The sequence below is a fragment of the Meriones unguiculatus genome, chromosome 8 (assembly GCF_030254825.1).
Source record: "Meriones unguiculatus strain TT.TT164.6M chromosome 8, Bangor_MerUng_6.1, whole genome shotgun sequence".
In the NCBI taxonomy this organism is placed as follows: Eukaryota; Metazoa; Chordata; class Mammalia; order Rodentia; family Muridae; genus Meriones; species Meriones unguiculatus.
Window position 1 is genome coordinate 2851149 of NC_083356.1, and position 12558 is coordinate 2863706.

At 53.1% G+C, this 12558-nt stretch overlaps 1 protein-coding gene across 5 annotated transcripts in view; it reads left to right on the forward strand.

Annotated features, from left to right (window-relative positions):
* Window positions 1–1281: 1281 nt before the first annotated feature.
* Window positions 1282–12558, forward strand: part of Slc11a2 (solute carrier family 11 member 2) — a 39170-nt gene continuing 27893 nt past the window's right edge. For 4 of the 5 annotated variants that reach the window (XR_009593534.1, XR_002477186.2, XM_021658007.2 and 1 more), the window contains exons 1-2: window positions 1282–1414; window positions 12156–12227. Coding sequence is in view for 3 of the 5 variants with exons in the window: in XM_021658007.2 (XP_021513682.1) it covers window positions 1366–1414; window positions 12156–12227 (121 nt within the window). In the remaining 2 variants the exon portion in view is untranslated. Of the gene's footprint in view, window positions 1415–2227; window positions 2366–12155; window positions 12228–12558 lie in introns of those variants that run through there. The other variant, XM_021658008.2, reaches the window with a different exon arrangement.

Here is a 12558-nt window from a genome sequence, read left to right on the forward strand (position 1 = left end):
AGCCGAGCTGGGCTCACTGGGGTGAGTCTGCTGGAGAACACCGGACCAGCGGTGTGTAAAACCCATTCCTACTTTCCTGATTTTTTTTTTTTTTATTTTTGTCTCTGCGTAGCCCTGCCTGTCCTGGTCTCGATTTGCAGATCACACTATCTTCAAACAACCAGTGATCCACCTGCCTCTGCCTCCCTAGTACTGGGCTTAAAGGTGTGCACCACCATGCCTGGAATGATTTTTGTTTCAATTTGTGTGTGTTGTGTGTGTGTGTGTGTGTGTGTGGTGTGTAACGATGGAATCCAGAGCCCCCATTCCACCACCCAGCCAGGTCCAGACCCACTTCTCCTTCTCGAGTTCCTACATTCAGCTCTCTTCTCTGCCAGGTTTTCTCCGTGGAAGGTTTTATGGGTACTTCTATTTTCTGAGGACAGGTTGTGCCCAGCTTAATCTGCAGAGGCAGCGCTGCCCCAGGGGACGGTCTGATAGCCACCAGGGCTGGAGGCAGATCACATCTTAGCTTTCTGCGCTTGAGTGAGCCGGGCACCAACTCTTTGCCCTGGGACGCTGCTCAGAAGGCCACGGTTCCCGGCACTGACACGCTGCCCAAATGTCCAGCCACCTTGGTGACTCGACACCACCGCTTTTCTTTCCATTTGCTTGTGGTAGCCTCAGTGTTTCCAGGAGGCAAATTCCCCCCATTCTTCACGCTTTCTTGCCCCTGCACCAAGAGACTCTTGCCCCGGATTTCTGTGTTGCTGCCTCAGGACCTTTCCTTCTCCGCCAGGTTCTAAGTTCTGGTCCCGCCTCGCTCTGCTGTCTGCCTGCGGATCACCAGTGACCAGCTAGCACCCGCGGCTCCTTCAGATCCGGAGAGATAGCCGGGCGCCGTTTTCACCAACGCTATGAGCCTCCTCGTAATTGCACCAGCACGGCACGTACTCTGTGGAAAATCCAGGCGGCTCTGGGCTAATCGGTTTCACCTCCTATCTCAGAGGGGCAGAGTCCTGAGCACGGCGGAAGGAGTCCCCTGGGAGTGGCATCAGAGTAGAGCGTTCGCTTTTCGCTGCACACATCCCGGTGGCCGCCACCCATCGCTCGCCTCCGGGTCCTGCCCTGCCGACCCGCACAGAGACGAGGTCTCACGGGAAAACCTTTAGCTCAATTAATTTCCATTAATAACCAGGAGTGGCCGCAATACAATGCCTCCTTCTCAAGGCCGGCCAAAGATGACATTTGATTGTGCTGGGGAGGGCGCGGTCTGGAGCGCTCGCTCTGCCTGGACCGGCCTGGGCGTCCTCTCCCGCGAGGGAGGCGCTCTAGGCCGCGTATATAAGGCTGCGCCTCCCCGGGCCGCCAGAGCAGCTCCGCACTATGGGCAAGAAGCAGCCGAGGCCGGCGGCTGCTCCCAACTGTGAACTCAGTAAGTGGGCAGCGGGGCCGGCGCGCACCCCGCCCTCCCCCGCGAGCCTCCCGGGGCGGGCCGCGGGCCGCGCGGCTCCTTCTGCTCCTCCGCGGCTGCCTCTGCTGTCACTGTCGCTCTTCTTCTTTTTCAAAAGCTCCATTTATTACAGTTTATTCACTTTGTGTCGTTTGACTTTCCACGTCTGGGGTTCGCCCCGCCGCCTGTCTCCGTCCTCAGCAAGTTTACAAGCAGAAAGCAGCGCCGGTCACCGCTGCCGTCGGTGGCTCTCAGGACTTGGCGGCACGCTGGGGACGAGTCGCCCGACCCTGGAGCGCGGGGCCGGCGCGGGGGACGGAGCGGGGCCGCCTTGGGGCAGGCAGGGCAGAAGGCGTCGGAGGACAGCCAGCCGGGTGGAGAACGACTCACTGCCGGGCTTGGCAGTTGGACGGCGGAGGCGGCAGAACTGGCTCCACGGGTCGCAGTTTCTCGGTTCCTCCCAGACGTGGGGTGTCCTTGGCCCAAGAAGCCCGCCGCGGTGCCTTATTATCGCTGTGGCTGTATTTCGTAACCGTCATCTCCTAGGAGGAAATGGGCCTGTCGTTGCCTAAAGAGGGATGGCGGGAACTAGGACGAAATTTTACGTCCCTGACCTTCCCGGACTGGGAATTGCCAAAGCGTGGAATTCGGCGGGTTTGAACCGCCAGCACCGTAGCGCGCTGGGCGGAAGCCGGCCACGCCTCCGCCTCGGCCCCGCCCCACTCAGGCCCCGCCCCAGCCCGTGCCGTGTGGGCGGAGCCCCGCCCCCAGTCCGCGGCCACGCAGGCTCTGAGCTGCGGGAGACCGGCCAATCAGAGGGGCGGAGCTCCCGCCTGCCGGCCAATCGCGGGAGGGGAAGAGGTTGACCCGCTCTGTGCTGGGCTCCTGGGATATGGAGTCGCCGGCGCGGCGTGTCAGGTGGCGGTGGAGCCGGTAAGCGGAGGCGCTGGCGGGGTCGGGGGTTCCGGCGGGCGGGCGGGCGGGCGGCGGAGGGCTCCCGGATCCCGAGGAGACGCGCAGGGCTCCGGGCTCGGCACAGGCCGGCGGTCACGGGCCTCGGCCTTTCCCCGGGACCGCACACCGCCGCCCCTTCCCCAGCGGGCCCGACGGGCGGCGGGACCCGGGTCCCGGGTGCGCAGGCCCGGCTCCCCGCCGCCTCCTGCAGCGCAGCGCCCTGGCCGCCCAGCGGTCCGCCCGAAGGCCTCAGGCCTCGGGTTGAGTGATGCTCGGTCGCCCGGCTGAGCTTGCGGCCCGGGTCCCTGCGCCTTCCCGGCCTCGTTCAGGGACAGCTTGCAAGCCGCCCCTTCTCTGCGGCTTCCGGGGCCCGGTACTTGGGAAACTCGCTCGTGTGAAACTCCACCTTTGGATTCTTTGTCCGTTTCCAGGACTTGGTCGGTTCACCACACTATTGGGAAGGGCGTCCTCAGGACAGAAGTTGAGTTTCCTCTGAGTGAAATGGAGACACTCCGATGTCCTCTGCTTTTCTTGGCTTAAGGCAGCAAAAGCAAACATATGGCAGGGGAGCTGGCGAGGAGCTTCCGTGTGACCCGTGGGGAAAGCACGGAAGCTGCCCACCTTGGGCACCGTGGCATCTCCAGCCTCACCGAGTTCCATCACTTCTTGCTGTGTTAGCTTGTTGTTCAGGCTCCTCAGGCTTTCGTCTGCTCCTCACACTTTAGTGAGGGCGATGGCGGGATCTTACAGGGCTGCTGGTGTGAAGTCAGTTAATACCTGTAAAGTGCTCAGGCCTGTCCCCTCCACCAGGCGTTTTTATTATTGCTGGAGTCTGCTGTTTCCTAAAGGCTTTGACCTTCTACTTCTTGTTCAGAATCCCTTGGGCAATTGCCAAAGATCCCCCAGGCCAGTGCTTTCTAGCCATGTTATTAGTCTGCAAGTGCAGTCAGCTACAGGAGAAGAGGGACGCTGTGCTGACAGTTCCTTCTTATTCCTTGGCTTTTCTTTTTGAGTCTACATCTTGCTAGGTATCTCTAACTGGCCTAGAGCTTGATGTGTGGACCAAGTTGGCCTCCAGCTTGCAGGGATCCTTCTGCCTCTGTAGCGATAGAAATATTTACTACTCAAGCTTTGCTTCTGCTGAGCTTATTAAATGAGATTGGAAAGTAATGTTCTAGGTTACTTCCTGTACTTCCTCTGTTGGTAAAAGGAACCTTGAGATTTCACTGGTGTTTTTTATTAGATATTTCATTCTCAGTCTTGCTTGAGCTGAGAGTTTATTTTGGACACAGACCTTCAAGGCCATGGCTGCCACCTTTTCTCACATGGTTTCTTTCTCACATTCCGGGAAGGCCTGTGGGACTCAGAAGGGGAATTCCTGAGCCTCCCGCCAGCATTCTGGTTGAGGGAAGCTGGATGTGACTCTAATTCTGCCCTGAGGAAAGCAGAGGTCCTTGTGTTCCTCAGCAGAGCTAGTGAGCAGCTTTGGTTCAGGTGTGAATCGGTGAGAGGCAGTTAGAGAACTGTTTCAATAAAGGAGGGTCTTTATTCTCTTTGACTTTGAAGCCAAGCTCTTTGTTGTATCCTGTTTTGCTGGAGGTCTTCATTTTCTGCTATGCAAGCAGGTCTTCACATGAGCCTCTTGATTTCTTTTGGGTGTTGGAGAGCGCAGGAGTTGAGTAGAGGCTGGCTTTCCTTATTCACTCAGCTACCTTGTTAGCTCATTGCTGGCTGGGAGACTTTCTTTGTGGAGAAGCACAGGTACGGCAGCAAGCCCACTGGCCATTCACAGCAGGGCTTATCTTTGTATTAAGATGGTTTAATACTTCCTTAGGTTGAAATATATTAAAATTCATGTATAAGATGAGGAGGCCACAAGTTAATTATTAAAATTTTATCAGGTTCCAAAGAGCAGAAGCTGTGGAATCTTTTACTGTGCATTTGTCTGACACATAATTTTTCTTTTAAGAAAAGAAGGTACCATTTGAAGGTAATACCTATTATGATAAGTGGGTTGGATATGATCTAACAAAAATCATTCTTCAGATTTTTGGGAGAAAAGCAATATAAGTGGCAAAAAAGGCAGGCAAAATATCTTTTGGGTGTCAAGAGGTAGGTAATATGCTTTTGGTGGGTTTCTTTTTCTTCCGGTATAGGGGACCTTTGAAGTCCAAGCCAGGTGACCAGGAAACACTGCTATAAAGCCATTTAGAAGGAGGTTTGCAGGAAGCTCTCTGTCAAGAGTTGGGAGGAACAAAGACCTGGAAGAGGTCCACGTAAGCCAGGAGTGGCCCTGTCTGCTGACAGTCAGGAAGGTTTTCAACCTGCCACTTGCCAGCTGTCCACCAGCCCTTCTTTTTTCCTGAAGGTTTTATTCTATTATTTTAATTATGAGTATGTGTGTGCCTGCGTGGGGCACGTGCACAAGAGTACACGCAGGTGCCCACCAAGGCTGGAAGTGTCAGAGCTCCAGGAGCTGGAGGGCCAGGCCACCTGACTCACCTCTGGGGGCTGAAGAGCAGTGAATGCTTTAACCTAAGCCATGCCTAGCTCAGGCCCTTATTTCTAAAGTCATGGTTGATAAATAAACTTCTAGCAGATCAGTACTTGACAGCTGGGCCACAGTTTTCTCTGTTCTTATCTTTGACACCCAAGCAGGCAGTTCCATTATCAACTGGACTCCTCTCCCAGGTCTTCACCCCTCTCTCTCCCCTCCCCTCCCTTCCCCTCCCCTCCCCTCCCCTCCCCTCCCCTCCCCTCCCCTCCCCTCCCCTCCCCTCCCCTCCCCTCCCCTCCCCTCCCCTCCCCTCCCCTCCCCTCCCCTCTCCCCTCTTGTCTTTCTCTGCCTGGGTCTGTGTGTTTCCAGACAGGATCTGGCTGTCTAGTTCAGACTGGCCTTGAACTCTGCCTCCTGCTTCAGTCTCCTGAAAGCTGGAGTTATAAGCATGAGTCAGTCACCATGCTGGCTTTTTCCTTTTTCTTGCTTTTTAAATGTTTGTTTCTTTGAGGCAGAGTCTCTGTTTGCAGTCCTGGCTATCCTGGAATTCCCTATGTAGGCCACACTGGCCTTGAACTCACACAGCCTGCTCTGCCTCCCTCTCAAGTGTTGGGATTAAAGGCTTCTTGAGAAACAGAGAAATCCTATCTCCAAAACAAGACAAAACAAAAAGATAAGAGTAGAGAACAACTGAGGAAGAAACCTGACATTGACCTCTGGCCTTCACTGGTACACACACATATAAACACACAGTTTTTCTTTCGGTCTCAAAGAGAACTGAAAAGCATCCTGGGTATTGAGCTGAAATTGTTCTCAAGCAGGAGAAAGTAGGAGGAGAGATGAATTATACAGTCCCGGTGCCTGACCTGCCGTCAGAGCGAGCTGGCCCTGGCTCAGGTGCAGTGGCCTTGTGTGGTGGGGCACCGTGTGTGCTCTGTGACCTAGGTGTGTTGTGTGGAATTCAAGGTATTAGAGCAGAATCAGGCAGGTAGAGTGGATTATGGTTTTAAGGTCATTTTCTAAAGCAGGGTACCCCGTAGCCAAGGATGACTTTGGATTCATCTACCAAGTGTGGTGACCTAAGCCACCAGGCAGCCGTGATTGTGATCAGACACTGAGGATCAGCCCAGGTTGCGCGCTCTAATCACGGAGCTTCCTCAGAAGCCCTGAGGCCTTTCCTCAAAAGGCCTCTTGAGAAGTAGACAGAAATCAGAACCCACCCTTGTTTTTTTTCCCTCATTTTTTGTTTCATGTCAGTTCTTTTTGTGTTTGTGTTAGGGGGTTGGGATCAAACCTACGCGCTGGTGCTTGCTAGGTAAGCACTCTGTCTCGGAGTCATTTTTCCAGCCCTCAAATTCACTTTCATTACAGAAAGTAGAATAAAAATTGTTACTGTATTTTTTCCTTTGTTGAGACAGGGTCTCATGTACACTGGACTGGTATTTAGCTTACTAGGTAGCTAAAGGTGATCTTGAATTCTTAAATTCCGGATCCTCGCCTATACCTTCTAAGTCATTCCGGTGACCGTATGTGTGAACCACAGGTTTGCCTTTGTGTGTGTGTGTGTCTGCGTGTGTGTCAAGCCAGTCTCTATGTACCAGTGGCTGTGGAGACCAGGTTGGTCTCTAATTCAAAGTCCTCCTCCTGCAGTGTGTGTGAAGGTATGGACAGCACGCCTCTTTTAGGTTACATAATCCTAAACTGAGTCCTCCTGGGATGACTGTGTGCATCTTTTTCTTTCCCTTCACTCCCAGGAGGTACAGATAGACTCCTGGAGGTCATCAGAAGTCCTTTTGCGGGAAGTCTCTGAATGGGATTGCTTCATTAGTCTAGGATTTTAACAGAAAAGGAACACTGTGTCCTTAAAGGGAGGAGGGGGCGTTGCTCAACACCTTACACAGGTGCCTTATGTTTTCGGGGCTCCCGGTCAGCCTCCGACACTGGAAGAGGGTGGGCTCAATAGACACTAGCAATCTCGCAATTGGCTCTGCCCGAAACTATGGAAACAGCAGCGGCAGCAGTTTGCTCTCAGCCACTGGAGTGGAAAGAGTTCACTTATGGAATTCTCACGAGAAGTGGGCGTTGGAGAGGCACGTGGCTGAGTAGGAATGACTGTCCTCTTCAGCCTCAAAGGAGACTTTCAGGGAAAAGACTGGGTGAGATTTGAAAATCTGTCTGCTCTCTTCTGTGGGTCCCCTACTCACCTTTTTGAGATAGCATCTTGATGAGCAGCTTCAGGCTGGCCTTGAACTTGTGACGACCTGCCTCATCCTAACCGTTAACTACAGGTCCTTATTCCTTGTAAATGCTTGTGTTAGAGAGGTACTGCCAGCCTGAGTCTGATCCCCAAAGTCCCCAAGGTACAAGGATAGAACTGACCCTGCAGTTGTCCTCTGACCTGCACAGGTGCACACATGAATGCTACCAACACATGCGCACACGTACATATACAAAAGGTTTTAAACACTTCAGTGCCATTTCTGGATTATTATTACTTTGTAATTTGTACTTTGTGACCATTAGTGTCTGAGGAAAGCATTCAGAAGAGGAGGCTTAGCCGTTTACCCGAAGCAGTCCTGTTCAGAGTTACGGAATCCGGTACTGTGAAGGAATTACAGACTGAGTTTGGTTGCTGTAATGAAACAGAAGGCAGGAAGGGAAAAGGAGGTCTGGGAGATGGGGAGATGAGAGGCTGTGTCCAAAGCTCACCGTCCTCTCCCCAGGATGAGGGTGGGAATGACAGAAACTTTCTTCTCTGTCTCTTCAAGTTAATGAAGTGGCTCTGGTGCCTTTGTCTCCTCCTGGGGTCATTATTTAAGCTTAACTGTACATGCATACAGTATTTCATACTTGATTTTGTTTCTTTAAGCTAGGGTGTTACTGTGCAGCCCCAGGGGGCTAGAACTTCGAGGTAGACCAGGCTGGCCTCAAACTTTCCGCCTTTGCCTCCTGAGTGCTGGAGAGTGCAGGCGTGCCCCACCACACCTGACTGAAGGTGGTGTTTAAGGTAATCAGGCTTTCTTAACGAAAGTTGCTGAAGGGTTACAGGGAGAGCCCAGGCAGGGAGCTGCTCTCCTGAACAGATGTCAAGCTGGGTGGCTGTGGCGGGGGCTGGAGGCTGGGCAGCCGGTGCTGGGGTGGAGGTGGGGGCTGGGGTGGGTGCTGGGGACTGGGCATCGGGTTGGGGGGGTGGGGGTGCGAAACTGCTTGGCCCAGAGCTGGAGCCTGGAGTGGCTTTCTAGCAAGGGGTGTTGCGTTCTTTGTACATGAGTGGAAACCATCATTTCCCAACCTGAACACGGTGTGCACACTCAGGCGAAGGAGGGAGGGTTACGTTAGCTTTAGGCCGGCCGTGCCTGCCCGCCAGGCAGCCTCAGCGCTCATCACCCCTCGGAAGCTCCTCGCAGACAGCTTGGCAGAGCGTCCCCAGGGAGAGCCGTTCTGAAAGCTGTGGCCGTCTGTGGTGAGCTCCGTTGAAAATGAACTAAGGCCTGTCGCTGTTTGTCACAGGACGCCTGGGTTTGCGCCTTAGTACTCATGCTAGTGCTCGGCACTACACTCAACAAGAAAAAGCAGTACAAGGGCCCAGGGAGGCGTTTCTGTTGCCAGAGAGACTTGCGTGAGCTCAGTTCTCCGCCGCGCCCGTCCTTTGTTCCTACGCCTCCCTCCTTCTCCCTGCCCTCTCTACGCACCATTTTCCTGCTTCCCTTCCCAAGCACTGGGTTCCAGGTGTGAACCACTAAACCTGGCTCCCAACTGCCTCTTCTTAATTTTTTTTCCTTAATTTTTTTTCCTCCTTTCCTTAATTTTTTTTTCCGGTTTTGAGACAAGGTTTCTCTGTGTAGCCTTGGCTGTCCTAGAACTCGCTCTGTAGACCAGGCTGGCCTTGAACTCAGAGATTACCTGCCTCTGCCTCCTGGGTGCTGGGATTACAGGCATGTGCCTCCACTGCCAGGCTCTTCTATTCTTTTAAAAAAATTTATTCTTAAACATAATTTGCGTGTGTGTGTGTGTGTGTGTGTGTGTGTGTGTGTGTGAGAGAGAGAGTGTGAGAGAGAGAGAGAGAAAGAGAGGTGGGGGGAGAACACTTGGCACTCCAGGAGTCGGTTCTGCTTTTCCGCTATCCACCACGTGAGTCCTGAGGGCGGCGTTCAGGTCGGTCAAGCCTTGTCAAGCAGCCGCCTTCTTTACCGCACAGGCGTGAGGCGTGGTTACCAGGCTTTGCTCTGTTCCTTTCCCATGTGCTGTGTAAGTAATAGCATCTCATTTAACCAGCTGTTTTCACCCGGTGAGATAGGCTGCCGGGATGGGCAGACATGGTGTTCGCCCCGCGTGTGCGCGAGAGCACAGCTCGTCCATGCTTCGGCTTACTCGGGCCGGGCGTTCTCAGTCTGCTAGAAGCTGGGCTGCAGCACAAATGCATGTGTTTCCCTTGTGTGCATTTTTAGGGTTCATTGCTGTGCCAAGGGATATGCAAACTTGAATTTTTAAATAAAAACGTGTAATAGGAAAGTAAAGTGATCATTGTCTTTACTTGTAAACCAGCCTTACATCTTTATTTAGTTATTTTGTAGGCAGCGCCTCACCGTGAACCCTGGCTGGCCTGGAACTCATGTAGACCAGGCTGGCGGTGAGCTCGCAGAGGTCTCCCTGCCCTGAGGTGTCTGTGGTAGTTAAGCATTGCTGGTTGGGGTGTCTGCTGTGACCTTGATGCAGGGGGATGACTGAAACAAGGGGTGAAGTGGTCCCGGAGGGCGGAGCTGCCGGTGGTCATTCACGGGCTTCGGCACTGGGCAGCACCAAGCCTGCCTTCCCTCTCTGCCTCTGCTCCGGTGGGGCCTGCAGGTGGGAAGCCGTGGAGCTGGGGCCGAGTGAGCACTGCTGGAGGCTGTTCTGACTAGTGTGCTCTGCAGACTTGAGAGAAGAGCTCAGGCTGTGCGCTTGGGGTAGGAAACCACTAGACTGCTGCAGGAAACTTGGGGAGTTTAACCTCGCCAGGCGGGAAACTGAGGTGTGGCCAGGCCTCATGTGCCAGGCCAGCTTGGGCCACAGTGTAAAGCCCTATCTCAAAAACAGAAACAAAACTGAAACACAAACCAAAACTTATCCTAAAATATTTCCAGTTTAATTACCCGAGTACTTGTATTAGGCAAATATACACAACTGCCTCACTTGTTTGATTTTTATTATTATTTTTTTAAGTTGTATGTGTGTGTGTTTGGCACATTAAGTGTGGAAGGTCAGAGGACTTGTGTGGGTGGGGAGTGGTCCTTTCACCCAGTGGATTCTGGGACGTGAACTCAGGTCATCGGGTGTGGCAGCAAGTACTTTTACCACTTGAGCCATCTCAATGGCTCACTTTCCTTTTTAAGGATAAGTGTTAAAAACTTGTTTTGTATGAAAAACATCTCAAGTGTAAAATACACACCCTGGCCGTTGTTAAACGGGATCTCAGCCCTCATCAGGAAGCAGTCTGATTTAATCAGTCTTGGTGACAGTTCTCAGAACTGAACAAAGAATAGGGAAGGACTCCGAATATCACGTGGCCCAGAGCTCCCTGGGCGCTGCTTGCTGTCCGCTGGTTCCTTTTCTCATGAGAGCCTCAGAACCTGACCTGACCTGTGGTTTCTAGTTTCTTGTGGGTTAGGAAAACTGGGAGTCTTGCCTATTTACACAGAAAGACAAAAGGGAAAAAGGCCTGCCAAGCAGCCATGCCTGCCTGGTCAGATGCGGCTGTCCCTCGGATGCGGGCCATCGTGAGAGGGACAAGGCTGGAGTGAGGGGTGCTGGGGGCCTCTGCTGGCTGACAGGGGCAGTTGTCTGTTGCAGCAAAATGCTTGGCCCTGGTGCCGGCTGCGGGAAGACAGTGTTTCTTAAATTAACATGGAACGGTTGTCTTATACCTAAACTCCGCTTTTGGGTCTACATGATGGAATCCAATAAGACAGAATACATTGGTGTGTAAAGGATATCCACTCAGGCGGTGGTAGCACTGGGGAGACAGAGGCAGGTCTAGGAGTTCGAGGCTAGTCTCATCTACAGAGTGAGTTGCAGGACAGCCAGGGCTACACAGAGAAGCCCTGACTTGAAAAAAACCAACCAACCAACCAAAGAGTATTTAAAAAATAAAGGGTGGTTCAGATGGGAGCAGACTGGATAAAAGGAGAAAATCAGGAAAGAAGGGTTCTATCCCCTTTCCAGCCAGGGATTTAGGGGAGTATAAATATCTGGGATCAGCTGAGACAAGGATTACATAGTAAGTAGGCCAGGATTAAGAGTTCAGCCTTTTTAGGGCTAGTGAGATGTCTCTGACAAGGGAAAGGCTCCTGCCTCCAAGCCTAAAGACCTGCATGCCATCCCAGGGACCCACGTAGTGGAAGGAGAGAGCCACCTCCTGCAAGTTATGCTTCCCCCAAGCCCCCTCCCTGCAAAATAAATAAGTAAAAGAGTTCTGCCTATTTGGTTGAGGGTGTGCTGTGGATGGACTGTGTCGGCTTACTGTGCTCCCCAGGCCTGTCTGTGCACCAGCAGTCCTGGAGACCCAGGCTAGTCAAGGGGCCAGGACTGAGCCTGGAAGTGGCTGTTCCCCTCCGGGGAAGACTGGCCCGCTTGAAAGGTGCCTTCCCTGCCCTTTCAGCAAACCAAACCAGTGTTTAAGTTGTTAGATAGGCAGAAAGTTCTAGGCTTGTTTATTTTTTATTCATTGTTGTGGCTGTTTTGCTTTGTTTTGTTTTGAGACAGGAGCTCATGTATCCCAGGCTGACCTAAAGCTGAACTTTATAGCTGCTGCTGATTTTCCCATCCTTCTGCCTCTGCCTCTGCCTCCCAAATTTTGTTGTTCCCAACCCTGCCTGCTTTCTGTTCCTGAAGGAGACTGTTCCGGTGTTAGATATGTGGGTTGGAATTGAGCAAAGGCGAAGTCTTGTTGATTGGCAGCTGCTGTGCGCATTAACACACTGGCTGCCTGGAGCGCCAGACCATTTGCTGTGCTTGCACAGGGCCTGCATGAGTGGAACCAGCACCCACATGAGAGCCGAGTGTGGTTCTGGGGCTGTCTGGACCCGTAGCAGTGAGGCGGGTGCACTCACTGCAGGCATTGGGGCTGGCTCCCAGTCTCCCATCTTCTGGCCTCACCTTCCCTTGTTCTTGTGGATGCCTGTCACCCTGAAGGCTGTGATTATCTGGGGGTAGCTAGTTGAGTAGAGGGACTGTCCCTTTCATACAGCCACACAGTGACCAAGTGTTGTGTCCTCCCCTTTTTGTCCCTTTCAGAGTCCTACTCTAAGAACACGGACACTCGGGTGTCTGCCATGGTGCTGGATCCTGAAGAAAAGACGCCAGACGGTAACGTCCAGCTTCGTGGCATTATCTGCACGGGATTGGGTGCGCGGCAGGGACAGGCTGTCGTTTCGCCGCCTGCCCTGAGAAGGCCGGTCAGAGGCTTGTCTGGTCACAGGCTATGAATGAGAACGAATTTACAGCCGCAGAATTCCGCCTCATAGCGTGTTTCTTGCCACCTGAGTTATGACTAGCTAATTTGGTTTCTGGCTCAGTGATGCTTTCAAGGACAGTGCCCTTCTTAGACCTGGCAGCGACGTCCATCATGCCCGCTGGGTCTGCCAACGTTTCAGGCACGGAGCGGACGCACACAGGGCTGAGTCACGCTCTGTCTTCC